The sequence below is a fragment of the Pezoporus occidentalis genome, unplaced genomic scaffold (assembly GCF_034315485.1).
Source record: "Pezoporus occidentalis ecotype Australia unplaced genomic scaffold, CSIRO_AGI_Poc_V1 ctg26, whole genome shotgun sequence".
Classification (NCBI taxonomy): domain Eukaryota; kingdom Metazoa; phylum Chordata; class Aves; order Psittaciformes; family Psittacidae; genus Pezoporus; species Pezoporus occidentalis.
In genome coordinates, this window is record NW_026914502.1 from 2,499,373 (window position 1) to 2,525,897 (window position 26,525).

General features: G+C 39.7%; 1 protein-coding gene across 4 annotated transcripts in view; it reads left to right on the plus strand.

The window, feature by feature from the left end:
* NECTIN3 (nectin cell adhesion molecule 3) overlaps positions 1-26,525 on the plus strand; it is a 62,605-nt gene that overhangs the window by 12,891 nt on the left and 23,189 nt on the right. For all 4 annotated transcript variants that reach the window (XM_062623949.1, XM_062623946.1, XM_062623948.1 and 1 more), the window contains exons 2-5: positions 13,480-13,818; positions 20,524-20,820; positions 22,710-22,827; positions 25,249-25,400. In XM_062623949.1, coding sequence (XP_062479933.1) covers positions 13,480-13,818; positions 20,524-20,820; positions 22,710-22,827; positions 25,249-25,400 — 906 coding nt within the window. The remainder of the gene's footprint in view (positions 1-13,479; positions 13,819-20,523; positions 20,821-22,709; positions 22,828-25,248; positions 25,401-26,525) is intronic.

Here is a 26,525-nt window from a genome sequence, read left to right on the forward strand (position 1 = left end):
CTGTTGAACACCTTGGAGACATGGCAAGCTTTCTGTGAGTGCATGTCCTCTGTGAGCTGGTACTGATAACTAGTGATTCCTGGGACTTGAGCATTCTCAGTGTCTGGGTCTCACAGATGAAAGCAGGATGATTATGTGAAGACTGTCTCGCTGTTAGTAATTTATACTCTTGGGACAGACATGAGCTTTCTAGGTAATCCAGCAAGATACACATGGCAGTTACCCTTATAATTAGCGTGGCAGTGTGTGTATCTATTGCTGTGTAGCAGAAAAGAATCATAGTATCAACTAGGTTGGAAAAGGCCTTTAAGATCATCGAGTCTGACTTTACCCCGGGACTGCCAAGTCCACCACTAAACCATGTCACCAAGGGCCTGTCTGCATGGTTGCACCGCTTCCATGGGAAGACTGTTCCAATGCCTGATCACCCTTTTGGTGAAGAAACTTTTCCTGATATCCAGCCTAAACCTCCTCTGGCACAGCTTGAGGACGTTACCTCTTGCTCTGTCATTCTTTACCTGGGAAGAAAGAGGCTGAGCCCCACCTCGCTACAACCTTCTTTCAGGCAGTTGTAGAGAGCAGTAAGGTCCCTCCTGAGCCTTCTCTTCTCCAGAATAAACCCCCCCAGGTCTCTCAGCTGTTCCCCATCACACTTGTGCTCCAGACCCTTCACCAGCTCCGTTTGCCTTCTTTGGACCCACTCCAGCACCTCAATGTCTTGTAAGGGATGCGGAGCTGAACACAGGATTCGAGGTGCAGCCTCACCAGTGCCGAGTACAGGGGGATGATCACTGCCTTGGCCCTGCTGGCCACACTACTGCTGATACAGGCCAGGATGCTGTTGGTCTTCTGGGCTGCCTGGGCACAAGCTGGCTCATGTTCAGCAGCCATCGGTCAGCATCCCCAGGTCCTTTTCTGCTGAGCAGCTTTCCAGCCGCTCTTCCCCAAGCCTGTAGCATTGTGTGGGGTTGTTGCGGTACAAGTGCAGGACCTGGTGCTTTACTTTGTTGACTGTCATACCACTGGCCACAGCACATCGATCCAGCCCGTCCAGATCCCCCTGCAGAGCCTTTCTGTCCTCCTCCAGCAGATCAACGCTCGCACCCAACTTGGTGTCACCTGCGAATTTATGGAGGGTACGCTTGATCCCCTCAATCTGATCATAAATACAGACACTAAACAACACTGGCCTTAATACTGAGCCCTGAGGGGCACCACTAGTGGCTTTCTACCCTACAATGAAAGACAGCAAATAGCAATGACAAAATTGCAATACTGATGACTTTTTATTGTATTTTTGGATCCTAATTGCAGTTGGATTCTGATTGCAGTTCCCTTGTGTGTTTCTGTTAGTCTCTGTGATGGCAAGCTTATTATATGGTAGTGCTGAAACAACAGCCATGTAACTTGGAAGGGTAATTGTTTGTTGAAGTTAGTGTGCATCTCCTGGAATACCAACCCACATTTTTACAACTTTGTGGCTGGGTGGGAGAGACTGTGCTGCTGTGGAAACTCCTTGATTTTGAAATGAAGCAGTAGTAGTGTAACTAGATGGGCAGTAACTCTTTGGACTGTGATATTTAATGTCTGATCTCACACCTCCAGTTGTCCTCTTCTTTTTCTCCCTCTTTTCCAAAAAAAAACCCAACAAACAATAAACCCCACAACCAACCAACCAAAAAACCCCAAATGATATTGTGATGGCATTGAATAGCATTAAATTGCATTTCCAAATAGGGAGTTGGGAGGTTTGGAGTCTGGAGGGAAGCGTGGGAGGATATTTATCTGACCAAACCTTCTGTTACAGCAGTCACAGTGGCAAAAGGTCTTGCTGGGACCTTTTTCTGGAGAGAAGTCACATGGTGGAAGCTACAGTTTTGGTGGTGTTGGAGGTTAGTAGGATCTTGTCTGTTGCATTTCCTGGAGCACGAGATGCCTCAATTATACATAATTACTTGTTCCTGGTAGCAAGTTGGAAGAAAGATGAATTGCACAGAGTTAAGGAAGAATGTTGTGATGCCAGTGAGGTCCCCTTTAAGAAGGGAAGGAGTAAACTTCATATGTATTATTCATGTTGTGTACTTAGAAACAGGGCCTTGAGTATGCAGTAAGTTCTGTGATGATTTTCTGTGTTACCTTGGGGCAAACCAGATGTCGGAGTAAAAGACATGCTGTGCTAATGTGTAAATGGGTTGTTTGCATGTTCTTCAAATAGTCTGGTTTTGGTCCCTTGATAATAAAAGCAAAACAAGATGGTAAGGCTGAAGTAAGGTCAGTGGAGAGCAGCAAGGGTCAAAAATATGAAGGTGGGCTTCGAAGTGAAGCCAGCTAAGACTCCTCAGTTGAGGAAAGAGGTGACTTCTTAGGACAAGGGTAGGAGTGGGAGGAATATGGTGGGATATGTGAAATAATGCGTGATGTTGACAATGTGCATGCAGATAAAGTCTTGCAGTGCAAAAATAGGTGTTCATCAGATGAAGCTGAAAGGAGGCAAGTTGCAAGCAAAGAAGGTGCTTTCAGAACTGGATGCAAGACTTCTGGAACTCATGGCCAGAAAGCTTGTGAAGTCAGTGGGAAATGGATCGGCACTTAAGAGCCATCTGAGAGTTAAGCTGACAGATCGGATCAGGTTTAAAGAATCATGGAATGGTTAGAGTTGGAAAGGACCTTAAGACCATCTAGCTACAACACTCCTGCCATGGGCAGGGATGCTCTGTCCAGCCTGGCCTTGAACACTACCGGGGATGGAGCATTCACCACTTCCTCGGGCATCCCATTCCAGTGCCTCACCACCCTCACAGTAAAGAACTTCTTCCTCCCATCTAACCTCAGTTTCCCCTGTTTAAGACTTGGGACAGCTGAAACTGTTAGGAGTAAATGTTTGTCCTGACAAACTCCCCCTGCACATTATTGCCTGTATTTCTGCATGTGACTACTCTGGGTCATTTTTTCCTTGGAGCGCAAATCCTGACGTCCTGTGCTGTTAGGTTTCCAGGTGATGACGAAGTATACGTGGCATGCAGGGAAGGAATATCAAACTAGAACTGCCATAGTTTTGAAGCATTTTATCTAAGTGTTACTGAAAGGTAAGGCTGCAGATTAACACCCCATCTCAGTCTACAATAAACTATATCAAATATGCAGGTCACACGTTTACTTTGTAGTCAAATATCTTTTGATGCCTTGCTTTAATCTGTATAGTCAGCCAATTGTATAGGCAATCCTGCTAAGGTCAGCTGCGTCTTTGACTTAAGTGCAACTCTCACCTGAAGGAAAATCCTACAGTAAGCCTTGCCTCTGGATTGTTCTTCACTGGCGCAGCTGAGCATCTTGCATGCAATTCTGAATGTGGTAGAAAAATGTGGTTTATAGCAGCCTGAATACCTCATGCTTATCTCTGAAGTTTGCACTGTAGACAAAGCTGTGTGGTCTGCTCAGTTTTGTACTCTTAAAGACTCCTGACTTTGCCAGAGGTCTTGCATGAAAGCAGCTGTGCATAGTGGTGTGAAGTAGGTAGCATGCTGTTTTTAAGCATGTACTCTGTCATGGTATGACGCTGGCATCTGCTTTGAACTTAAGGCATTGTAATGCCAGTTCTGGAACTACTGGACTTAGCTTTGAAGAGCTGGAATAGTTATTTTGCTTCTTCCTAGTAGCTGGTGCAGTGCTGTGTTTGGGCTTTTGGCTGAGAACAGTGCTGATAACACACAGATATTTTAGTTGTTGCCAATTGAAACCTTATAAGAATGAATTGATGTCCAGAAAATCATTGTTTTTTGTTTAATGTATGTAATTGTCTCTTTGTATCATGAAAGGCAGTTGGTAGTAGGTGATGGGGCTGACTTAAAAGCAGCTGTACTTCTGTCTACTTGATTTATAGAAGGCAGGAAGTTGAAGTGCTAGCTACCTAAAGCTAAGCCATTAGGTGTTAGTCTGAGTTATTTTTCTCAAAGCTGAAGGCTGTCATTTATCCAGCTCTTATTTGTGGCTGAGAATGAGAAAAGTCATCTCTAATGAATGATTTGAGTATGTCACGGTGACTCTGTTGAGAACAACCTGATGTTAATAGAGATTTCATGAGGATTCATGTATGTGTCTTTGAAGAGTTAAAAGCTTTTGAAAAATATCTATGGCAAAAGTTGAGTATCTGCTTTTGGGTCCAAATATAAGGAATAAGTAATAGAGAAGACTGATTATATGCTGTGAGATGGCTGTCCCTCTGAAGGAGGCAACCTTTACTGGAAAGGGTACAAATAGAAGAAGCAAATGGTGAAAAATGTTTGGTGAGAAGACAGCTATCTATTTGAACAGGTTGAGTTCTTTCATGCGTAACTGTTAGTTCCTTGATTTGCAAAGCAAGTGAGGATAGTCTTGAAACAGGTGAAATAAGTGTATATAAGCAGGTTGCTATTGAGAGGACTCAGAATGAGATTTCTAAAAGCAATGTAGTCTGCAATCATCTTAGAGTAGTGGGGTCTGGGTGAAGCAAATAGTCGTGAGGGAGCAATATAAGTGTATTGAATAGATTGTTGGAAATAAGCTCCAGAAAGGAGAGCTTGTAATTGAGTCTTATCAGATGTGTATCGTATCAACTAACAAGAATTTAAAGGAATACCAGATCATGGCTTTGATAAAAATGTCTGCTAATAATCTTACAGTAATTAGGCTGGCAAAATCCTTGAGAAACACATCATGTCTCAACCCCATTGCAGGATCAGCTGAAGCTAGTTTGGGTGCTTGTTGTTTTAACACTAAACATCAAACCTTTCTGAAGGTCATGGAGCTTTTCCATCTCGACCAGGGTGTTCATTTGAGGGATTAACTTGCTGTAGCATCAAAGGTTTCCTTGATCTCAGGGAGTTTTTTGTTGTTTCAGTTTATCTCCTTGCTCATTTCCACTGGCATATTTGGCAGTGCAGGCATTCTCTTTTTGCAGTGTAAGTACTTCAGGACCTTTATAGGGTTGCCGTTGAGAACCCCAATCAGTTCTTCCAACCCTTCCTTGTAGGTCATGTTTTCTGGGCCTTTGAGCCCACTTTATTTCAGACTCTGTAGTTGGCTAAAAGCTGAAGTATGGTGTTCAAGCTGAGTAACTGCTGATGGAACCTCACTGATGTTGGCTAGAGCAGGGAATTTCCTTCTATATCTGCATATTCTGGAGTGGCATTTTAAATTCTTGAAACATAATCAGTATGTATTTGCTGTAACTTTCAAACAGTCTCAGCTCTCTAATCAGCTATTTAACATCCTGTAACTGCGACTTACACTTGTTCCTGCTGACTACTATTTTAATTTGGCACAACTAGTACTTGAAGCTTATTCCAGATTGGGAAAAAAATGTATGCTTTAATGTTATATAAATGTTATATAAAGTTATGTATAACTTCAGTCGTGTTTTTTCTGTATCTAATGCAGTTAGTTGGCAGCCCTGCCAAGATACAGAGCAGAGGCACAATGCTCCTTTTGACCTGCCACTATGTCTGTTAGACATTTTGGTTCTGTGTTTGAACTGGATGACACAAAGGATGAGTTGAACCTTTTCCTACAGGTTGGCTTGTCTCAGAACCACTGACTCATCTTTTGTATTCCAAAAGACTTTTTGGATGCTGCCTGGAACTCTCTGTATCAAACTTGCCAATTAAAGGTCTGAGTTACATGAGTAACTGCTTGTTTTAAAATCATTTGCTCTTCTTTTAGTGTATTTGTATCTGTTGGTCTAGTATTTGGGTGTTTGAATTGACTTGGATGGAAATGTGAAGCATTTTCTGGTGTGTAGGAGAGGAAGTGGTGTATGTTTTCATGGATAACTTGTGCGCTACTTGTTTGTTAGTACTGTTTTTTTGAGGGTGTAGGACTAAAGATGTTCTTCTCCAGTAGTGCTTTAGAGCCTGACCCATTTGTTGGGCAAAGAGCACATCCTCTTGCTTGTTTCCTTTTAAAGGCAGTGGGATTGGTAGATTGCTTAAACTGAGGTTGTAATATTGATTGCGGAACAGTTTCCAGCTGCCTTGTAGCTTGTCTCACTTATTAGTTCAGCGTGTCTTGTAAACATCTGATGCTCAGTTATCAGGATAAACATGAATGTCTTTATTTACTATGTGTTAACGTACATAAAAGATAATGTAGGAGCGTGTAAAACAGACAACGATGCTAATGCTAGTATGGTTTCAGTTGAAATTCTGGATGAAGTTTTAAAGTTCATGGGACTTTAAGCATTCTTGGTGAGTAGTCAGATTTAAAGCTTTAACCTTATAAAATTGAGTTTCTGAGAGTGTCCTTCACAACTCAAATTGAATCATGAGCCTAACCTTTTTTTAAACATTCCTCTAGAGTCTTAGACTATTTAGTTTCCTGCTGCTTGATACTGTAGGTCTTTGCAGCATGATAGGAAGTGGCAAGGGCACAGTCTTTACCCTGTGTGAAGATGGTGAAACTCGAAGAGAAGCACCAGTTAACATGTAAAGAAAATGGCATTGTGGAATAACAGTGGGTCATAGCCATGCCTGACTTCAAGTGTCTAAAAAAACCCTTTTTTGGAAGTTCCAACTCATTACTATGCAAGTTGGGCTCAAGCTATGCTTATGTTACACTCTGAGTTTAACTACTTATTTCTTTGACTTCATATTGCTTTAGAGTAAAATAATGTTTCCTTGCTTTCTGTGATGAAAACGTTAGTCTTGCTGCTAAGTGTTTATTATGGCACTGTAGAGGTTTGCATGCGTTATCATCTTGACTCGTTTGTATTGGGGTAAGAGTATTTTGCCCAGTATTGTATTATCTGGCCTTTCTGCGGGCAATATGAATCTTCTCTCTGTGGGCTCTGGAGGCTATTTTTGTGAATGATAGCTGTAGGTTCCCCCAGAGATATCAGTGTTCTTTGATATCTGTCTATATAGAGAGAGGTATACATGTGATTCAGTGCTAGAGGAAGATAGACTGCCCCTTCCATGAGCTGTGAGGAATGAAGGGTTGAATAATGTGAGCTTCTTGGCACGATAGCGTGTTATATTGTCAGTGCTATCCTTAGGAGCAGCAGGGGGAGGTTTAAAGAATCTTAACAGTTCTGCAGACCATTCTACAATAGCACTTAAGTGAGAATCTGTTTAGAGTTTAAGTAAAAACTCCTACTTCAGCAACAGTTTTGAGACAGTACTGACACTGAGACTGATCTTTTCATGCATTCCCAAACTCTGTCAGTTCTTTTGGCTTGTGTCTTAAATGTCTCAAGGTTGCTTGAGAAAAATTAGCTTTGTGCAACTTCTTACAGTTGTCAACTGGAAATCATGTTCCCTTTACTGTAGCCATTGTAAGCATGTAGGCTCTAGTCACCTAGAGGAGAGCTGCTTGCGTGTTAGAGGAAGTTAAGACTGGAAGCTAGTTTTGGTCTGTTTGTAGGTATGAAAAGTTAACATTTGGAAGTTAATAGATGCATTTCAAAGTGATGAATGTGTGTGAGCCGCAGTAGTGATATATCAATGTAATGGGAGAAATCTAGGAATATGTCATTATTTAAGCAATTGTTGTCGTAATGTTCTTAGTTTCCTTTTGGTATCGGTTGACCTCTGGATTCAAAGGCTTGGACATTAAGTCCCTTGAGCATTAGTAAAATGAAAAAGCAGCATGAGATAGCTGGTGAATGCACGGAAAGGCTGAGAGGATTTCAGTAGTCTCAGCTTCAGACTATTCAATTGCTATGCCTCATTTCACCAGATTTTTTTTGCCTTCTTGTAGGCTTTTGTACACATCTTATACTGTTGTGATGAGCACTGAGCAGGGTTGTAAGAATTGCTCTTCTAAGATGGAAATAATGCGCCTCTGGTTTGCTTTAAAAGGAGTGCAATGCAAGAAAGGCAACGTGGTCTGAGTCTTGTAAATGTGCTTATAGAAGCCACCCTCATGACATGTTTCTGCTCCCAGCCCACTTCTGTGAAATAACTTCATGGACAAACTAGCACTCCACTTCAAGCAAGGATTGTGATAAAGCAGATCTTAGGTGAGAGCACCACCAGGTTATAATGCTATCTCTTTGATGCAAGTGCAGTTTTTCCCCCAAGTACTTGCTTAACCATTCAAATTGGAAACTAGTGTTGAAATGTTTTGGACTCAGTCTTGAATCTCTTCCATTTTTGGTTCTGATCCTATTTTTGACACAGTAATTTGGTTGTGCTGTGGTACCCAAAAGACACACACTGACTTTTTCCCAGTAATTTAAGGGTATATTTTTATAAAGCCTCAAGTTGAGGTTTCAAACACTTGGTTTCTGCAGTGTCCTTATGTGATTTGATCTGCAAGTTAAAGAAATCGGAGGATGCCACTAGAATGTGTGGCTGTGCTGTTGTTGTCTATGTTGCATTGCCACTTGTGATTCACTGAGCAGGGAGTCGGCCAATTCAGAAGGCTAAATCAGGAAGAAAACAAGTGAGTTCTTGTAGCTTGGACTCTCTTAGGTACCTGATGAATGCTGATGCAGGAAGGCTGTAAGAATGAGTCTAAGCTTTCTGATGGCAGCTAAAACTAAACTGACCTAACAGTGATGCTGAGCCTGGACTTAAAAAGAGTGTTTCATGTTAAGTTACGCTAACATAGCAGTTTGGTGTCACCAAAATGGGATGCTTTGTGTTCCTCTGCTTGACTCTTGGTTCAAACTCTTCTTAGATGCCTGCGTTGATGCCTTTGTTAATGCCTGCTAAGGCTCAGTACACCCATGAATAACTTGTTGATGTAGGGAAAAACTTCAGGTTTTCTGCAGTTTAGCTTTATTTTCCTGTGGAAACAGTTGACAGCAAGTAGGAAATAAGTGGCTAGGAGGTGTCAGTGTAGTCTCTGACTTGCCAGTAGTGTGCTGTTAATCAGGCCACAGTTGTATAGTAGGTAACTGGATAGCTTCTGTAATTAGCTTTGTGCATGGCTGTTATGTGAAGAAAAATCTCTGTTTATTACAACAAATCAGAAGCCTGGAAGTGTGGGGAGTACTCTCATTTTGTAGCAGGAGTCCTTTGTTGTATTAAGAAGGTCATTGTATTTTCAAGACTGCAGATTTCCTCTGTATCTCTTTTCAGGTGGTGAGAAAAGCTTGATATCAGGAGCTGTTCTTAATCATGGTCAGTATTTGGTATCTCTTAGTTGTGTGGCTTTTAGTGCTAGAAGTGAGTTGTAAGGATTGTTATTGTTGTTTGCTTACTCAGAAACTGCTTTCTGAGAGCTAAGTGGGAATGGTCACTGCTTGTCTTTTTTGAATGAGATTCTTGCAGTGATCTGAAGCTGGAGAGCTAGTGAACACTGTAAACCCCATCATTTTACTTAAAAACATGGTGAAATGATGAAACACTGGAGCTCATTTTGGAGAGGAAACAGGAGGTGTCAGAACTCAAAGGCCAAAACGATGTTCCTCTAGAAGCTATGTGACCAAAACCACTAAAACAAGAGGCTTTATAAAGTAGGCTTCCCCTTCCTGCACACTGAAATAAGAGAACCCAGTGTTCAGCTTTCAATTTCACTTTTATTTTAAGACTTTAAGTTGAGGTAGGACGGTCTCATGGTATTAAGTAGGGTGTGCAGCCAGGAATAGTAAATGACCAGGTTTTTTTTTTCAAGTTATCTCAGTTGTTAAAATTGGAGATAGGAACTGTTGCAGTTTTGGAGAAGCTGGTTTGTGGTGTGTCAGTGTCTGCCTGCAGTTGTTACCTGTGAAATAGGTTGAAAGTCTCATTCATATATTGGCAGAGAGACTGGAAAATTGATGTGTCACGTAGGTCAACTTGGAGGAGTATCCACTTTTGTAACTTCTGTTAGCTTTAGGCACAAGGTAGTTTTGTGATAGACATGGGCTTGAAGTATTACCAGCATGAATCAGATCACCGTGTGATCAAAAAATCAGTTAGTGCATAGGGACTGAGCTAAAACTGAATCAATCCAAAGGTACTGTATGTAACAACAGTACCAGGCCGCATATGAAACAGTAGTGGATGATGTTTTGCTGATCCAAACAAGGCAAATCACCTATCTGTTGCCTGTGAAACATGAACAGTAGTATGAACCCTTCCATTAAAGGAGCAAGTCTGTCTGACTGGTACAGACAAGGAGTTTTAAAACGTGTACAGGCTGAATGATACAGTTAGGTTCAAAGCTATGAAATGAATGAGACAGGGTGCCATATCATGAAATGATACTGAATTATTGTATTTCTCCAATGAAAGTCATCTGAGAATGTCTTCAATTAAGTGGGTTATGCCAGAACCTCATTCTGTGGTTCAAAGATATGTTGGGACATACGACCTTCAGAGATTGAGGAAATGAGAGGGAACACACAAGCCATTTTTTGTGGCTCAAGTGAGCAAAAAGGGATATAAAAGATCCCCAAAACTTTGGTCAAATTTAAAGGAAAATGTAAGAAAACTTCATGATGCTGTTTTTGCATTGAGGTTACAAAATAAGATCTTGATTAGTAAGGAAATAAAAATTATTTCCTTAAGGGGTGTTGGGAATGATGATCAGCAAGGACCTCAATATTGTGAGAGTGCAAGCAAGGAAGGTCAGATTTCAGTAACAGATTTCAAGAGGAGGAGAGCCAGGCTTTATTACAAGAGTAAATGTGTCCTATTCATCAGTACCTTGGGTCAGCTAAGGAGGTGAATAACGTGGCCTTGAAGTGTCTTGTTCTTCAGCATCTTGTGCATTGTAAGCCTCTAAAGGAGTGAATGTGTAGCCCTTAACTCATTATTCACACACCATCTTTGAGTAAAACAGGAAATACCTATCTTAGTCCTAAGTCTCAGAGCTCTGAATATCAGCATGGTCATTAATGTGCTAGTTGGAAGTGTTCTCTTGATTGCTCGGCAACCAGAAGTTAGTTAAATACTAAGTGGCTGTAGATTAAAACCTGAGATGCTATTGCAGAATAAAGGTGTCGTTGTTCTCACTTGAGCTTTAGGCTATTTTGAAAACTTTAAATGCTTGGGAGTATGTATATGCTGTTGTATAAACTATATGAATATGTAAGTTCAAGTTAAATGATTAGCATAGATAAGTTGATTTTTTATGTGTGTCTGACTTTGGAGCCTGAACGTGTTTCAGAAGATAAACGTTTAAAATGCAGTGCAATGATCTATTGGCTGTACTTCCTTCAGCATGCCAATGAACAAGATGTAACTGATTAATGTTTTATAGCTGCAAGTGTGTATATGTATATAAATACATATATCCGAGGTCTGCTCAGTTCAGTCTGTAAATCTTGAAAGCGGCAGAAATGAGAGTTAGACGTGTGAAAATATTCATGTGAGAACCCAATGGTTTCATGGTACACATGAGCTGTTGGAAGTATTCCTCGGTGGAAAAAATGGTGGGTTATTTTCACATCTTCATGAAAGAGATAAGTCTTAGCTGAGTATTGACTCCTTAAATGTGCTCTGGTCATCTCTATGTAGCTGAAGCCTCTAATTATTGGGAGTAGAGTTGTCAAAAAACCCCACCAACCAACCCTGGCAAGGAAACAAAACAGCTTGTGTATTCAACTAAGTGGGTTAACTTTGCAATTCAGTTTAACTTCCTAGAAGTCTGTGCAGCTTTTGTGTGAGTGTACTTGTAAGGCGTTTCTGTACCAAGTTTGTCGGAGTTGTGTACAGCTGATCATTATGTTAAGGTTCAGTAAAGGTTAAGATTCAGTAGATTTAAATACTGCACGTTGTCAGTTTCTCAACAAAAGTATGTTTTTCTTTACTTGAGTGATGTTACAGAATATGTATATTCCGAAATACTTTCCAGAGCTGTACCTTGTGTGCCTTAAGCTAGAACATGATAGTCAATTACTCCTTAAGAGCTCTCTACCTCCGGCGTATTAGGCTAAATATAGCAATGGCAAGTGGAGACAAAATTTGGGCAGAATTCTGCACATTTCAGTTAATGTGCAAACAGTTGCCCCCTTTCCAATGTCTGTCTCAACAGTATGTATTATTAGTTCAAGAGGCATGAGCAGACTGGCCAGAATGTTCTTGCATGACTCATGGATTAGTCATGGTAGAGATTTTCTATATGAAACTTCAGTTTATTAGCTATTTTTTCCCCCTCACCAGCCCCTCTCGGTGCCCGGCATATCAACAGCCTTGGTATAAAGTTCTGGCTTAGTTTGATTTACTCATGCAACTAAATGTTTGCATACTATTGACATTAGTTAGTAGATTTATACTGAAGAAATCTGTAGCTGAATCTTTAAATCGCTTGTTTGGGTGACTTCATTGACTGGTTATGGCGTGAAGGCTGAAAAATCAATTGCTGGGAAGCGAAAAGCGTTTAACAATGGACTGACACAAAAGACAGGGAATTCTTTCCTGAGCACATGGCTTCTCTTTTGTGGGAACTTGTTGCCTGAAACTGCAGTTAATGTCTCAAGTTGAATGACCTCTTCGTGTGTGTGAAAATGGAGCTACTAAAATTTAGTCTTGAATCTCATTCCGTGGGTGAATTTTCACAGTAACAGCTTGAGTACTGATTTGATAACTGAAGAGCCTAGTACTTAAGCAGCCTACTCCAAGAGAAGGAATGATTTAAGTTGCTCGAGCATCTGTTTGGCAAAACAAGTCATGAACCGGTGGTTTAATGAACTACTTTGTTCTGGTGGATTTCTTTTCTTGAAGGGAGGTGGTGTAAAATACTGAGCTCAGAATGTAGTTGCTACTGTGGAAAGTATTTTAGGTATTGAATGGAATGATACAGAATATTAAGCAAACACTTGACTATACCTTCTCTTGCCTGTTTACTGTGTAAATGCAAGGAGAAGTTCTGATGTGAAGACACTGCACTACAGTATAGCAGGACTGCATATGCATGATGGAACGTATCTCTATTGGAAACTAGGCTCTGAAGGTAGAATTGAATTCTTAGATTGACTGTCACTATGAAGATGGAGTAGTTTGTGGGATTTTGCCATTTTTATTCTTTTTTATTCTTTGCTTTTTAACTAGTTACTGATGTGGTAAGTGGTAGAATTTACACGTAGGCATTTCTCCTTCAATTATCTTTATTAGGAATCATATCTTTTGGAAGTTAAAAATCAGTGTAGTAATTTAAGTTAAATTTTTACCTGGTGCTCTGGAGCAGCAATTAAACTGCTAAAGTACCATGTCTGATTACTGTGGTGTTGGCTGGTTGGGTTTTTTTGTCCAGTAAATCTGAATACGTGCTATGCTCACAACTAGTTAAATTCCCAAAAGATCGATAACACCAGTTACACAATTATCAGGTCATTTGTATAAGAAGTTGTGTATCAGTGATAGTGTTCTCTGAAGAGTGGTTGAGCTGCTGTTACCGCTTAAAGCGTGCTTTTCTAATGTCTCTACACTGCTGTGAATAAGCTAAAATATGGTTATTCAGAATAAAATATGAATTCCTTTTGAAGAAGGCAAGCTAATTACTGGAGAAGGCTTAATGTGAAGACTCGGAGGCATAACCTTCTTGTGTACTAACGAATAATTCTTTTGTTTGTAGGTGCCTTAGCTGGACCAATTGTTGATCCACATGTGACAGCAGTTTGGGGGAAGAAGGTTGCACTGAAATGCATTATTGATGTAAATGAAACAATAGCACAAGTTTCCTGGGAGAAGATACACGGTAAAAGTTCACAGACTATTGCTGTTCATCATCCTGAATATGGAATATCTGTTCAAGGAGAATACCAAGGAAGAGTGTCATTTAAAAACTATTCACTTACTGATGCAACAATCATCTTAAAAAACGTAAGCTTTTCTGATGCAGGAGAATATATTTGCAAGGCAGTTACATTCCCACTTGGAAATACCCAGTCATCAACAACTGTAACAGTACTAGGTAAGTCAACCTCTATGAAAGGAGGTGAAATTAATAGCAAAAATTGTTAATGAACCTTAATTGCGTTTCACTTTTTCACTCGGTATCAATACAAACAATGTATTTGCCAGTCTTTCATAACAGGTGTCTTGGTATTCTTACTAACATCATTAAGGGGACTTCTTTTGGCCCTTGCTGCTTTAGAACTTGCTCTTTGATTGTCCAGATGTGGAAAAAATAAGCAGTCCCTATTTTATGCATTGTTCTAATCTAAACGTTTAGACAGTGCTTTAAAACTTAGACTTGGCAATGCTGATACTACAGACCTGTATATGTGCGTGCTGAGAAGCTGCCAAACACAGCTTCAGCTACCACCTTGGCTAAATTCCCTCGTAAATGTGTTGCTAATATGATAAGCTAATGTAGCTGCTTGGGGCTGGTGATGTAAACTGTTCTTTGCACAGTGTAAATGTAAAGCAAAACTGTCTAGACTACTACTGGGAGTTGTGGGAATGAAGAGGCAGTTTAAGCCCTTTACTGGTTGTGGCTTGTCATGATGTGAAGCTTGTATAAACTCAGTTTTTCACATAGTTTTGTCCATCTTGCTGAGGGTTCGGTATCACTGTCATAAAGGACTAGTACTGAAGCACAGGTAGCCTTTGGTGGTAGTGCAGTATGAGGTGAAATGATTACTGTCTGAAACTTGACAGTGTATTGACTCACCCTTTCCTTACAGTATTATACCTTATAATAGAGTAAGTTACCTGCAGTAGAAACACAAGTAGTCAGGTGATTTTCTTTTCTACAGCTGACATAGTCCTCAGCAAGTCTATTTTTGTAAAGTAATGTGCTTTGTAGTATCTTCTTGGTCATAGATCTCCAATTTCTATGGTAGTAGAACACTGCGAGATTAATCAGGTGGCTACAGCACAGTACATAAACTGGTTTTCACCACAAGGTGGGGCAAAATAAATGCATCAAAGCAAGTGGCTTAATCGAATTTGAAACAAGTAACTTGACCAAAGACATTCTGTGATCTCTACTAAGCATGTATCCTTATGGTTGTCTTTTCCATATGTCTTCTGTCTGTACTGCAGATGGCTGTGTCTGAGGCTATTGTAGCAGTCTTCTGACTTCAGGTTTCAGCTGCTGTGCTTTATCAACATACAGTGGAAGGTTCTTACTGCTTTCTCTCATCTCTTCTAGTCAGTTACTATTTCTACAGTGGTTGTTTGGTTTGGGTTTTTTTTTTCAGATCCCATTAGTAGTTGTGTCCATTTTGCCTTTTAAATTGTAGTTTTATGGAGAACCTGAGGAGGAATTTGGGAAACACGTGTATGCCCTGTGTGTTATTCTACATCTGAAGAAGTTGAAGGACCACAAGTTGTTTCGTGAGACATGTATAAGCAGAAATTGCAGTTTGAATAAGTAAAATAGTATCACATGCATATCGTGGTCCTGGTCATAGAGGTTTTATCACAATTGATGTAGATGGTTGCTGATAGTTGTAAGCCTCTCAGTGACTTGCTATCAACCTCTGAATTGCAAAACCCAACTGCTGCTTGCAAAGATGCCTTGCCATCATAGCAACCAACTGGCTTGCATGTATAGCTGGGTAGCCAACCCACTGTTGGACTTAATTATGTTTAGTGGCCTTGGCAGCACGTATTCTGTCATTCTGATAACTTTTTGCTACGCTGACATCTAGACTTACACAGTAAAAATACTGGGGAAGGAATGGTTTTCAGAATATGCATGTAACTGAGTAATTTTTGAGCTTTTCTGGCCTGAGCTCGGCGGTTCCAAGCTCAGCAGTCTAAAGGCATGGAATAGCTCCAAACAAAACTTAAAACCTGATGTAACATAAAATCAACTCTGTTCTGGCTGCTTTCTCCCACTGTTCTAAAAAACTCTCCCTTAAGTGAGAGAAACAAAGTTCATGTCTTAGGTCTGAAACTGTTTCCAGCCCAAGCAGCATCGCCTTTTTTCCTAGTGCCTGTTCCTATTTAGCAAAGACTTCATTTCCTTCCAGTGTGTAGTAGACAACTTAATTACTCTTGTACACCTTCAGGCAGAGACACTGAAGACAAAGGAAGGGGAAAAAAATGACTACAGAATAATATGTGGTTTTGCCACAGTACACTGATTGCTTAAGACCGTATTTAGAACCTCTGTCTTATGCTACTTAAGCACCCAAGTTTGGTGACTTTGCTCACTCAGATTGCTTTGTGTAGTGCTTTGTGTTTTGTTGAGGAAGAGCACCCTTAAAGAGGTTAAGACAATTAAAATATGAGAAACCTTTTTGGATCAGCAGATGTTATTGGTCTTGTCGAAAACTTTGGCTCTTCAAACTTACCTTGCTAAATGAGGGCAAAAAATCACCAAGGACTTGATGTCAAGCTGTTCCTCAAGATGCTAAACTGGCCAAAATGGTGTTTGAAGGCAGAAGAGATGGTGTGTGACAGGGTAGCTTGCAGAGCTAATGTAACTTTAATGTCACTAGTTTGAGAGCTTTACATGAGTGCTTTAAAGACTCGGTTCAGTTTGACCTCAGTGTGTTGCTAAGCTAGATTTCTCAGTGAGGGTATTGATGAAGTAGACCTTTTTCTTCTGCAGACTGGCTCTTAGCAGTGCTACAACTGAAGAATGAGCTGCAGAGATAAGAATGTCAAAGGTGTAGGTCCATCACCATGAGTAGATCTTAGGCACACTAATGTAGAAAGTCTTATAATAAAGAACTAAAGGTGAAAGTCAGTGTAGAAAAAACTTACTCTCTGTTCTGATAAAGTAATGATGTTTAAAAAATGCTAGTTGAGTAAATGTACACTTTTATGTGCAATACAATACTCGGGGCCAAGATATCAAGTAGATAACAAATTAGTGAACTGACTGGTCTTATAAAAGAAAACAAACAAACCAAAGTCCATAATAAAGCAGTAGTTAGTGGGCTGGAGAAGTTATGCAGAAATATAAGGCTGCTGGATTAGAGGGGGAAAAGAAACCAAGTAGAAATACTGTTTTGGAAAGAAGTTAGTCAAATAAATGTCAGTCGTGATGTAGAAGGGACTGACAATTCCCAGTGTCATGCTGTTGCCAAGGAATTAGTGAATTTAATGGTAAGTGGAAATAATACTGTTTGTGTTGTAATCCTGCCAGTTTCATCCAGACCTCCTGTGTACAATGGCAGAAGAAAATTAGTTCTAAAACTACCAGGCAGTTGAAAAAGGTTTATGGAGTATTTAAAACCACAGAGAAACTTTGAGGCCTGGTAAGTTAAAGCAAGAAGATTTAAAGCTCTTGTTTTTCTTGATGCTTTGTTATTTTCTTTTTCTATAGAGAAGTACAAGGACTTGAGCAACAAGAGATCTGTCCATGTGAATGTAAGGTGAATCTAGAGTAAGTAGGGTTAAATTAGGTATTGGTCATGAATCAGTAAAAGGGCTAGCACAGATGTGCCTTAGTTGAGGCTTCCTGGGTAACTGTACATCTACTGCTTGTAACTCAAGTCTTATTCATGCTATAATAAGATATATGGGTAGGATGACCAGTGTGCAGTGACCGTTTGACATGCAGACTGAATGCACACACTTTATCTACTCTGATTATTTAAAGGGGATGGGGGAAACCAGTGCTGCCTTTTGAGCTCTTATATAGTGGAAGCAGGTCTGAATCTTTGTGGGACTGAGTGGCTTCCTTTCCCAAGCTAAGCATTGATCCCAGCATCTTTGCCATTTGATCAAAATAGAGCGTAATGTTTCTACTGGTGATGAAGCAGGTTCTTTAATGCTTTCCCAAGCTTCTTCATGTGTCCCCTACCACCATCACTGTGATCTAGGGAGGTCTGTACAGCAACTGAAGTTACAATTTTGGGGAGAATAAAAGAAAGACCAGCCAAAAGTCCACCAAACCTCCAAACCCCATTCTTTGGGTTATCTTTTTTCCAGGTTGAGAAAGTAAAACTTTGCCATTGTGAGAAGTGAGATGCCAGTGGCCCCTTGTAATAAGGGGTTCGTTCTCTAGATATTTATCTTAATCAATGAGTGAAACCTCTAGACTGTAGAAATGAGTAGCTGGGGTTTTGCTGGTTTTGCTTCAGTAGTTGGGATAAAGTAGCACTGAATAGACTATAGAAAGAAGAACGATAATAGCAGCTGATTTTCACTTTTTAGTATGTGGCTATTTGGTTATCTTATAGTGGGTGCATAGCCTAAGAATCATGATTTATGGGAATGTGACAGCAGAAGCCCATCCGTTTCTGGAGTATAAAGCAACTGAAGCACCAAACCACATTGGACTGGGAATAAGTTTATTATGAAATGGAGTAGTTTTGAATAGTTCAGGTTTGTGTCTTTCTGACAAGCACAAAACTAGGAATTATACAACTGAAAGTGGCCAATCTCACAAATTTCAGATACCACTTGAGAAAGCAAAGGGGAGGAATTTTTCCTAATAGTGAAGGAAAAGTAAACTTTCAGAAGAAAATTATCTTGGGAAAAAATAGGCTTTTAAATGAGTTTATATTCTGTTCTCAGGCTACTGTTACTTAATGCTTTTAAAAGAGCATGTCTTCAAGTGTGGTAAGTGAAGCAGCATACCAAGTGTTCTGCTTTGCATCTGAAGATCTCTGCTGCCTTAGTTAAGACTTGCTACCTTATACATCCCTTTGCAGAGGGGTAGAGGAAAAATTCTGGAATAGTATACTTCCGTTGGGCTTTTCTGTTTGTTTGTTAATTTTTAATTAAAGGAGTAAGGCAAATGAGACTTTATTTCCAGTGGCGTGATTTGGGTTTATAAGTTCTGGCTTGAAAAAGTAGTGATAGCTGCTGTTCTTAACTGATTTCATTGTGATGGAGGTCTTGGGTGCAGGGAGATGCAGTGAAAAATCGTATCATTGTGCTTGTAAAACAACATGAATTGGTGTGCATACTTGTGCAACTTGTAATACTGCAGAAGCTATTGAAAAGGTTACTAGTGATTTGAAGGGAGCAAGGCAGTAGTGTTTGTATTTAATCAGGGAAAACAAATTGTGGGTCAAATTACTATGTAATATCAAGTTCTTCACAGTAGGTTATAAAGGCTTTTTTCAATTGATAGAACACATATGTACATCAGATTAAATATTGAAGGTCATTGCAGAAAGGTTTAGTTGTTGCTAGCAGGGAATAGAATATTCAAGGAAGCTCTGTTAGAGATGTTTTGTATCTAGAAGAATAAGTGTAGAAGTTTGTAGGAAAACCCTGCTGTTGGTGGATTTGCAGTAAGGTCACTAACGCATCACAGAGGGTAGGGGTTTAGGGAAACAAAGCAGAAAATAATCCACACTCGGGATCTGTTCAAGCAACCTTCAGTTTGGTAATGAGGTATATTCTTTAAGTGCTTCCAGGCGTAGAACAGAAAACACTGATTTTTATAAGGTTATTCATGTAGGAGTTGCCTTTCCTTTTAGTGAGCAAATAATAAATGCTTTACTCAGACGTGAGCAATGATCAGAGACTGAGCAGAAAACAACCAAAAACTGATTCTGGCACTGAATTCACTCAGGCTGAAGGTATTTGCTACCCAGTTACCTCTTGAAAGTATAGGTGGTTGAATTACCTTCCCAGGTACTGTGAACTCTACTGCATTTCGAGATTTCAGCTTCTTGGGGAAAAAATCCATCAACTACATTTCTCCTTACGTATATGCTAGTGAAAGCCACAGAAATTGCAAGGGTTGTGTGATTTGTAATTGGTGAGGGCTCGTCCACCGAGGTGGACTCTAAAGCATTGTAGTTTGTAGTGATGATTTCATTTCAGAGGACTCAGCCTTATTGCGTTGAAAGGCAAGGATCATGTAATAGGATTGTACGCTACTGGGGAGCAGGTATCTTCTGATACTGATTATAGAAATGAGCCATCCTTGGTTTGTATCTGGAGCACCACAGGGTATTTCTGACTTAGGCTGCAACTGGTAGATGGCTTGCACAGGGCTGAAACAGATTTCTTATTTAAGGAGGAATCTTCATTTAAAAAAGCTTTTCATTCTGTGGCCCTCAACAGCAGGCTTGTCACATCAGGAATCCAACTTCATTTGAGAAGTAACTGTGTTCTCTAAGCCCTCAGAATTTACAAGGGTGAGCAATGGATTTACAGGGGGGTCAGATCCTCCTCTTGAGTCTTGGACATAGTATTAAGTTAAGATTTCTTGCTTCTCTAGGGATTCATTTACAAGAATATATATATAGAGAGAGAGACAGGATTATATGTATATATAGCAAAAATTATTTGTATATCAAAACCATACAAATGTTATGATGTGTGTCTAATCTGTATGCTTATTTGTATGTATTTGATTTTATACAATATATAATATTTTGGTAGAGGTTAAATGTCCTTTTTAGCATGGAATCAATTTATATTGTTGTACTGATCAACAGGAGCTTAAATTCTTAATGGCAGGTGTTCCTCGTTTCAGTGTTTTAACTTTGAAATGACCCAAACCTAGTAGTATAGATTAATACTTAAAGTGTAATGCTGTCAGTGCATTAAGTGTAGTGAATGAGCAGCATGAAACTTTAATGTGGACAAAGGTGAACTGTACCAGAAGGCCAAAGCTTTGTAGAGTTATCTCTGGTATATGATGTAATCTTATTTCTAGGATATCTGATTAGAGTGGACTTCTGCAAATGGATTTGTTTTATGTAAGATGTGGAGTCTTGTTTAAACTTACTGTTTTTCCCCTCCCTAGTTGAACCTGTTGTGAGCTTAACGAAAGGACCAAACCCTCTAATAGATGGTGCAAATAGGACAGTAGCAGCCACTTGTACAGCAGCCACTGGGAAACCTGCTGCAGAGATTGACTGGGAAGGAGGTCTTGGTGACATGGAATCCAGCTCTACTTTGTTTCCAAATGAAACTGTGACAGTTGTCAGTCAGTACATGATTGTCCCTACACGGTTTGCGAGAGGAAGACGTATAACTTGTGTTGTGAGGCACCCTGCTTTGGAAAAGGAGATAAGATACCCACAAGTGTTGGACATACAATGTAAGTATTCTCTGAGGTAATTACTGCTTTGTATATATCCTGTGACCACCCTCTTGATTGCTGTATGCCTTCCACAGAAGAAAATGAGCACTTAGTATAAGGAAGGAAAAAGGAAAATTAAGCTGTGTAGGAAAGCAGGTCGTAAGAGGTAGGTCAGGTAGGAGTAGAAACCTAGGATGTCTATTAAAAAGTAGCTAAAAAGGTAGGCACAAAGCTGGAATACTGTTGTTTCTACTGTTTATTTTGGATATTGGCAGAAGGGTAAACAGAATTCACAGTTATGTTTAACACTGAAAAGATTACAGACAAAATAACAAACTAAGTTACCTGTAAACTGCTCATAATGCCTTATGGTTTGAGCAGTACTAATGAAGATTGATGTTTGCGGTAAGTTGAGAGTAGGTCTTATGGGGATCAGTAAATTTTCAAATTGCTAAGGTTTTTTCCACTCTAATTTGCATTAGGAAACATGAACATTATGTATAATGTCCTAACACTTGTTGTTCAGCTTTAGATTGCGTATGTAACTCAAACCTGTACCAGGCTTGTTTAACAAATTTGTGGCTTTAAAATGCATGAATACAAAGTTAGGTGGCTTACAATGCTGCATAGCTAAAACCAGTTAAGATAAATGAGCTTTAAGCCATTGATCTGGTTTTTGTTAGACAATGCGTATGTGACCAAAATGACCTATTAATAAATTCTTCCTTCTTGGTCTCTGGTCTCAGCTGTGTGCTGCTTTAAAATCCTCAACTCACAGAAGTCTGTCATTTCAATTAGAAGAAATGTAGTGGCTGGAAAAGAATTAACTTGGCTATTTTGGGTTGACTAGAATATCGTGTGCGTTTGGGTTTTTTCTCTTTGTTAAATCATCACTTACTTGGGCATAAAGTAGTGAGTAGTGCTGATTGAGTTGTCAGTGTTGAAATGAAGCTGTGGGTTGAAGTGCCGTTGATACAGAAACAGAAGCAAAGATTGTTTGTTCCCATTATTGTCTCAAACTGTGTAAGAGAATCAAGTTCCATGTTTAAAGTGAAATGAGGGGGTAAGTTGATCTTAAACTTACTTGGAACTGAGTGCTAAGGCATGTTTCAGAACTTCTGACAGTTGTACAGTCAGCAGCAAAGCAGCAAGAAGCAGAGATTATATGTCTTTGTTCTACAGTCTTCCTTCAGTCCCTCCCTTATCCTTACAGATTTTACAACTACTCTATCTCTGCCTAGGAGATTATACCAAATCACTCTGGTAGTTCTGTTCTCTGGGTTCTGAGTCATGGAATATTTCAGCTAGGTCTCTCAGGCTTATCCAAAGTGGCTTCCTTGCTTTTTAGGGCCGTAACATAATTCTACATTATGATGCCAGTGGGTAACTGTTAACCTTTTTAACTGGCATCTGTGAACTCTTTGATTTCCTGATTACCTGCTTTCTCAAAATGCTGACTCTGATAGTTGGCTGCATCTTGTTAGGGAGAAGTAGCTCTAAATTACCACTCCTCATGTCCAAACAAAACCCACATTAAACTGATTCTTCTGAAGTCCTCTCACTTCCCCAAAGTGTTTTATGTTTGTGGAAAACACAGTTGGGACAGTTGCACAGATTGAAACAGCTTATCGTTCCCTATCTGTTCCACTGCTGCATATTGTACTGGAGTTTGGAACAGTGTTGGTGTTTTGTTGTTGGCTTTCAGATTAAAAAACAAACTAAAGAAAACCCCGAAAACAACCAACAAGAACAAAAAGACCGCAACACCACCACAAAAAATAAGCCCCAACCAGCAAAATGACCAACCCAAAAACCATCTTCTGCTCCACTGAGCTGAGCTTAACACCCAGTTCATGTTTAACCAAAACGTTGTGATTGTTGATAGGTTAAACCTTTTATTTTGTCAGATGCCCCAGAAGTTTCAGTAACTGGCTATGATGGAAACTGGTTCATTGGAAGAGAAAACGTTCAGCTCAGATGTAATGCTGATGCAAATCCATTACCTATGGAATTTATGTGGACCAGGTAAGTATTTATAAAAAGGGGCTTGGCACATGATTGAAGTGATACAATCTTTTAGCTTAAACACCTGTTTTGAAAACAAAGTATATGACTTGTATTGGGTTGTATATGACTTGTATTGGGTTGTAGTGGTGTTATCCAGCCTTTTAAAAGGATGCAAGATGTGTATGTATGGTAATGGGTGAGTGGGTATCTTGTAAATATACAAGCCTGAACAGTTTGTTACTGTCAGTATGAAGTCTTCTGTAGCTACTTAATAAAATGTTCTTCTTGCAGTATAGAGTGCAGCACCCAATAAATCTAGTAGGAATCCAGCTATTATTAATTCTTTTTAATTATTAAAGTAGATTGTAAACACTTCAATAGACTTACTTGTATCTGTGTTTTAAAATCTGGAAATTACAGTTGAGATGGCAAATACTGCTTACTGAATTATAGTACTGTCATGTCTTTTGAAACCGCTCAAGCAGTTACCAAGGCAGATAAATGCATTGCTTTGCATAGTGATGGAAGCGAGGTTTAGGAAACTAACTTAAATAAGAGCTGCATTTCATGCATATATGGATTGAGGGGGTCCTACTCTTAAATTTACTGCTTTGCTTCTGCAGCCATGGATGCGATTTGGGCAAGAGACAGAAGAAGACAGTAAAAGCAGGCTTAGATCAGAATCTGTCCCGTGAAGAAGAAAAAAAAAATGAAATAAACCCAGCTATTTTAAATTGATGTGTTGCATGTAGAAACACAAGAAATAACTTTCCTAAGGACAGTTAAGCTATGTTGCGGTCTTTCTGTTGATAAAAATCACAGGAATATTTGCTGATGTGAAGCTGTAAATTAAGTTCTCTACCTTTTCAATTTAGCATATGGGAACAGTAGTGGCAATACAGTTTAAAAACATTGTATTGATAAATATGGGATTGCTTAATGGTAATTTCCCAGGAAAACCAAACAACTGGCTCCATCATAAAAGCAGCCACTGAAATCTTAAATCATTGCAGTTACCTCTAGTCAGAATGGCATGGCTGTGCTAAAGTAGGTTTAGTAAGCTTTACCTGTGTGCTACAGTAGGCGGCCATCCCCATTCTGTCCTTAGCTCAAAATCCATGTGATGAGAGATCTCTACACACAATAATTCCTAGCTGTTAATAGATACTTAAATAAAAGCAAAATGGGATGCAGTGGCATGAAATTACATAAGTGTTTAATGGGCAGTTGGCAGGTCTGTTAAAATAGTTCCAATGCCTTAGCCCATCCCCTTTCTCTGTTAACACAGTTGTTACTGCAATCACATGCAGAATGCTATAGGAAAATTAGACTTCCCCAAGTTTCCCCAAGTACATGACCAAGCATCAAATATATGACCAGATTTGGTTTCACTGATATAATATAGGTGAGAAATTATGGGGACTGAGAAAAGGCAGGTTGAGAGGGAAGAAACTGCTTGAATTTAGGCTTAGAAATCATGGTCAGTGTCCTGTAAATTAAGCGTATACAGACAGAAGTTGTAGAAGGGTTGTGGAATAGCAGGTTGGAAGGGTACCTCAAGAGTCATCTGGTCTAACCTCTTTCTTATTTGCAAAAACAGTCTAGACAAGATTACCCCGCACCCTGTACAGATGAACCTTAAAAGTATCTAACCTGGGGGAAACCACTGTTTCCCTAGAGAGGAACTGTTCCAGTGGTAGCATCTTCTCACTGTGAAAAATGTTCCCCTTGTGTCCAACTGGGTTGTCCCCAGTAGTACCCATTAGCCCTTGTCTTATCCATGTGTCTCCTTGTTCACTCATATCGAGCTTGCTGTCAACCAGGACCCCCGGCTCTCTTTTGAGGTAGGAGTGAGCTGAAGTTAGCTCTTCTAAAATCTTCACCTTGGTACTATCCAGCTGGCTCCCAAACTCCACAGCATTGTGATCACCATAGTCAGGGTTATCACTAGCCCAGATACTACAAAGTAAGTTTTCTTTACTTGTGAGTAGCAGGTCCAAGCAAGGGCCTCATTCCTGGTTGGCACATCTAATGTCTACATGAGGAGCAGTTCTCCCTGCCTATTCATTGTGAAAGCTAAACTGGATGCAAAAGAGCAGGCATATAATTGACAGCATAGTCTAAGTACTGCTTAGTTTGACCGTTACTTCTAGAGCTTGAGTTGGGTTGTCCGAGTTCTTTGAGATACTGGTTTCTGAACTGTAGTAGTGCTCATTTGTAGACTTTGTATTTTTGCTGTTATCGGCAGATTTGACACTGAAAGGATTTGGCACAAATGTGATGCTGTATGTTCAGGTGGACACTGAGAATATCCAATGAAAGGCCACTGACTGCTGGAGCAGAGCAAAAAGTTCACTCTCTAGGCTACTGCAAATACTTTAAACTAGTTAAACTTTCAACTGGGAGTCTTTATGACTGAATATAACTGTTGTGTTTTAGGTTGGATGGACAGTGGCCTGAGGGATTGCTAACTGTTAACAATACTCTGCAGTTCATCAGCCCATTGACTTACAACTACAGTGGGACTTATATCTGTAAGGTGACTAATGCCCTTGGTCAAAGAAGTGATCAGAAGACCATCTACATATTAGGTAAGTCTTACTTTCTAGCAAAGACGCTATATTAACTTGGAATTGTTTTGGCCAGTGGTTGAAACAGCAAACTGAAGAGCCAGTTGGTGTATAAAATATTTATGCCTTTAAGTTGCACGAAAAGCTATTGAAAAAATGGATTGGAGGTGTAGTAAAATTTGGGGTTAAACTGACTCTTCCATAGCAGCAACACAACAGTGGAAATCCTGAAGGTTGAGGTAGTTCCCATAGTGTTTCAAAGATTACTGCTTTCTCTTGGTATGTGAATTTTGTGTTGTTTTTTTTTTTTCCCAGGGTTAACCTGTGTTTGGCAATGCATGCTGACCTGGATAGACAGTAACTTGTCTGTAATAAATTGCAAACACAGATGTTAGTGGGAGGGGAGCAGCTACAGTTAGAAAAAGTCAGAGGCTCTGCACTAAGGAGGTTATTTGCTTATTGTTTGTTTATTATGGCTGTTTTCTCAATGTGTGTATCGTGCTCCAGTTACTCATTGTCTCCTTTTCTTGGGATGCAGATATCTATATTTAAGCAGAAAATTAAGTATCTCATGCAGATGGCATGCTGGTTTACTTGGTGTAAAATGTCAAATCTGTGTGTCTGTTTGGCATCACTGCTGCTGGAATACATCCACATGTCTATTAACACAGTGTAATTAATGTGTTACTGTGACACCTTCTTTGTGAATGACTTAGGATATATTTGAATAGTGCTGCACAAGTGTGAAGTAGCTCTCTGGATTTCATAATGGATTAGCTAAATTAGCTAATACCTAGCTTGGTCAATAAGTGCTAATATATTATCATTTCTTAAGGAGGATAAAAAACCATGACAAGTAAAACTTCATTCTGCTGTATGGTATTGCTGCTCTTCAGTAAGTTCTTTACATCAGTTATTCCACAATGTGAATTGTTAAGAGTATGTGTTGGCCAGTTACAGGATACAAACATGTGACTTCTTTTTAAGAGCTTAAGCTAAATATGAGCACTTGGGAGCTGAAATGAGAATGAAGACTTAAGACTAAAACTGAAAGTTCAGGATGTCTGGAGCCACATCTGTCAGAACTCACATTCAATAGGTTTATTTGCATCTTTAGAAACGGAAGATTGCATTTCAGTCAGACTG